At 37.3% G+C, this 2,500-nt stretch overlaps 1 protein-coding gene across 1 annotated transcript in view; it reads right to left on the bottom strand.

Moving 5' to 3' along the window:
- Positions 1-2,500, bottom strand: part of LOC137657524 (glutamate receptor 1-like) — an 18,007-nt gene that overhangs the window by 15,488 nt on the left and 19 nt on the right. The window contains exon 1 of the mRNA XM_068391863.1: positions 2,286-2,500. This exon is cut by the window's right edge and continues 19 nt beyond it. Within this exon, the coding sequence (XP_068247964.1) occupies positions 2,286-2,500 (215 nt within the window). The remainder of the gene's footprint in view (positions 1-2,285) is intronic.

The raw sequence follows: 2,500 nt of genomic DNA on the forward strand, positions 1-2,500 counted from the left end.
TATTTGGAGAAGCAGGAGGCCTATCACCTTTGGAAGGGTAACAGATCAGATTTGACCTGGAACAACTATACTCAGCTTCGAGCTTTTGCTCAGAGAGTTTATGCCTCAACTGAAAAGGAGTACAATTTAATCATAAAAGAAACCCTCTCTGGTACAACTCAGGAACATAAATGGTGGTCTACCCTTAAATCTGCACTCTTTGGTGTAGATGCAACAGTTCCTCCTTTACTTAAACCAGATGGCTCAGTCACTCACTGTCCAAAGGAAAAGGCAACCCTTTTGGCTGATGTTTTTGACAGTAAACAGAGTAATGAAAAACTTGAACTTCCTCATTCCTGTTTTCCTGAGGCTAAACTAACTAGTTTAGCTTTTCGATCTCGTGAGATTAAAGCTCTGTTGTTGGACCTTGATGCTTATGGAGGTGTAGACCCTAATGGTATTTTTCCTTTGTTTTTTTATAAAGACAGCAGATTTCTTAGCTCCAAAGTTATCTGTTATTTTATTCAAGTTAGCAAGAAGAGGAGCTTTTAGCACTTGTTGGAGAATTGGTAATGTTACTCCTCTATGTAAATGTGTTTGTGGTAGCTCAAATCCCACTGATTACCGCCCAATTTCCATAACTCCCATATTATCTAAAGTTTTTGAACGTCTTCTGGCAAAACGTCTTAATAGGTTTGCTGAAGGTAATCATCTATTCCCTAGTTTGCAATTTGGTTTTCGGAAAGGCCTTGGAGCATGTGATGCCCTTCTTACAATCTCCAATGCAGTACAGAAATCCCTTGATTGTGGTCGGGAAGTTCGTATGATTGGCCTTGATTTTAGTGCTGCCTTTGACCGTGTTAATCATGAGGCCCTTGTTTTCAAACTGAAACAGTTGGGAGTGGGTGGGTCGTTTCTTAGCATTATTATTGATTTTTTAAGTAGTAGATCTCAAAGAGTTGTTGTTGATGGGCACCATAGTGAGTATAGGAATGTGATATCCGGTGTTCCACAGAGTAGTGTTCTTGGCCCATTACTTTTCATACTATATACACATGACATGTGGTTTGGCCTAGAAAATAAGCTTGTTGCATATGCAGATGATGCTACTCTCTTTGCATCAATTCCATCCCCTGAATGTAGATCTGGGGTTGGTGAATCCCTTAATAGAGATTTAGCTAGAATTAGTGCATGGTGCAAATTATGGGGTATGAAGTTGAATCCTAACAAAACTCAAAAGTATGATTGTAAGTAGGTCAAGGACGGTGGCTCCTCAACATCCGGATCTCAGTATTGATAATGTTTCTTTAAATTTGTATGACTCTTTCAAAATTTTAGGCGTGATTCTTGACAGCAAATTTACTTTTGAGAAACATATAAGGTCTGTGTCTTCTTCAATTGCACAAAAAATTGGCTTATTGAGAAAGTCTTTTAAGATATTCGGTGATCAATCTATTCTGAAGAAGTGTTTTAATTCTTTTATTCTACCTTGTTTTGAGTATTGTTCTCCGGTCTGGTCTTCAGCTGCTGATTCTCATCTTAATTTGTTGGACAGAAACTTACGGTCTATTAAATTTCTTATTCCTGATCTAGATATTAATCTCTGGCACCGTCGATCAATTAGTTCATTATGCATGTTGCATAAGATTTTTCATAACTCTGACCATCCTTTACATTCAGATCTCCCTGGACAATTCTATCCTGTTCGTAATACTAGGCAGGCAGTTAATTCTAATAGCCAGGCCTTCTCCATCATAAGACTCAATACTACGCAGTACTCTAGAAGTTTTATTCCAGCTGTTACCAAGTTGTGGAATGATCTTCCTAATCGGGTTGTTGAATCAGTAGAACTTCAAAAGTTCAAAGTTGGAGCAAATGCTTTTTTGTTGACCAGACGGACATGAGTCTTTTTATAGTTTATATATGACATTTTTGTTGTTGACGTTGTTAATAGTTTATATATGATATATCTCTTTTGACATTACTTTTTTTAGAATGATTTATTGTTAATTTGTTTTCTTCAGTTATTTATTTCCTTATTTCCTTTCCTCACTGGGCTATTTTTCCCTATTGGAGCCCCTGGGCTTATAGCATCTTGCTTTTCCAATTAGGGTTGTAGCTTGGATAGTAATAATAATAATAATAATATATATATATATATATATATATATATATATATATATATATATATATAGTGAGTGAGAGAGAGAGAGAGAGAGAGAGAGAGAGAGAGAGAGAGAGAGAGAGAGAGAGAGAGAGAGAGAGAGAGAGAGAGAGAGAAACTAAAATCTCAAATCGTCTCTTACCTCATGATGTTCATAGACATATCGAACGTCCGGATCTACATTTTCTCTGAAGAAAGCTGGCGTCAAGCCAACAAGGACTCTTATATCGATGCCCCATTTCCAGTTCGAAAGCTGAACTAAATCGCTACAAGTGTCAATTGGGCGGGTTTTTCCTTCCACTGTCAAGTGAGCGACGAGGGACGATTTGAAAAACGATGATACCAAGAAACTCACAA

Source organism: Palaemon carinicauda, chromosome 18 (assembly GCF_036898095.1).
Source record: "Palaemon carinicauda isolate YSFRI2023 chromosome 18, ASM3689809v2, whole genome shotgun sequence".
Classification (NCBI taxonomy): domain Eukaryota; kingdom Metazoa; phylum Arthropoda; class Malacostraca; order Decapoda; family Palaemonidae; genus Palaemon; species Palaemon carinicauda.